The sequence below is a fragment of the Egretta garzetta genome, unplaced genomic scaffold, assembly GCF_000687185.1.
Source record: "Egretta garzetta isolate BGI_Z169 unplaced genomic scaffold, ASM68718v1 scaffold677, whole genome shotgun sequence".
Classification (NCBI taxonomy): domain Eukaryota; kingdom Metazoa; phylum Chordata; class Aves; order Pelecaniformes; family Ardeidae; genus Egretta; species Egretta garzetta.
In genome coordinates, this window is record NW_009260355.1 from 168,210 (window position 1) to 168,692 (window position 483).

The 483-nt window shown below is 66.7% G+C and overlaps 1 protein-coding gene across 1 annotated transcript in view; it reads right to left on the reverse strand.

The window, feature by feature from the left end:
• LOC104129979 (dual specificity mitogen-activated protein kinase kinase 7) overlaps positions 1-314 on the reverse strand; it is a gene marked incomplete at its 5' end in the record, with an annotated part of 4,081 nt that extends 3,767 nt beyond the window's left edge. The window contains 2 exons of the mRNA XM_035898434.1: positions 5-97; positions 186-314. Of these exons, the coding sequence (XP_035754327.1) occupies positions 5-97; positions 186-314 (222 nt within the window). The remainder of the gene's footprint in view (positions 1-4; positions 98-185) is intronic.
• Positions 315-483: the final 169 nt, after the last annotated feature.

The window sequence follows — 483 nt, forward strand, 5'->3', positions numbered from 1 at the left end:
TGACCTGACCCCGCTCGTCCAACAAGATGTTGGAGGGCTTGACGTCGCGATGGATCACCCCGTGCTTCTCCTTCAGGTAGAAGAGGGCCTTGACGATCTGCGGGGGAGGGGTGTCAGCGGCGGTGGCCCCCACCCTCCCCCTCAGCACCCTCACGCTGTCCCCAAGTGTCCCCTTCCCCGCTCACCGCCACCGTCATCTTGCCCAGGATGCGCTCGGGGATGGGACCTTGGATGCGTTTCTTGAGCTTCTCGGCGCAGGTGCCCATCAGCTCCATGGCGATGAAGACGTCGGTCTGAGGAGGAAGAGGAGGAGGCTGGTGGTGGGGATGGGGCCTGGGGACGCTAAGGAGGGGTCCTGGGGACACTGGGGACACTGCCCGCCATGGCTGGGGCGATGGGGATGACACAGAGGGACCGGGAGGGACAGAGCAACGGCTGGGTCCAGGCGTGGGGAGCCCCGTGGCTGCGTCCAGACCCTGGGGG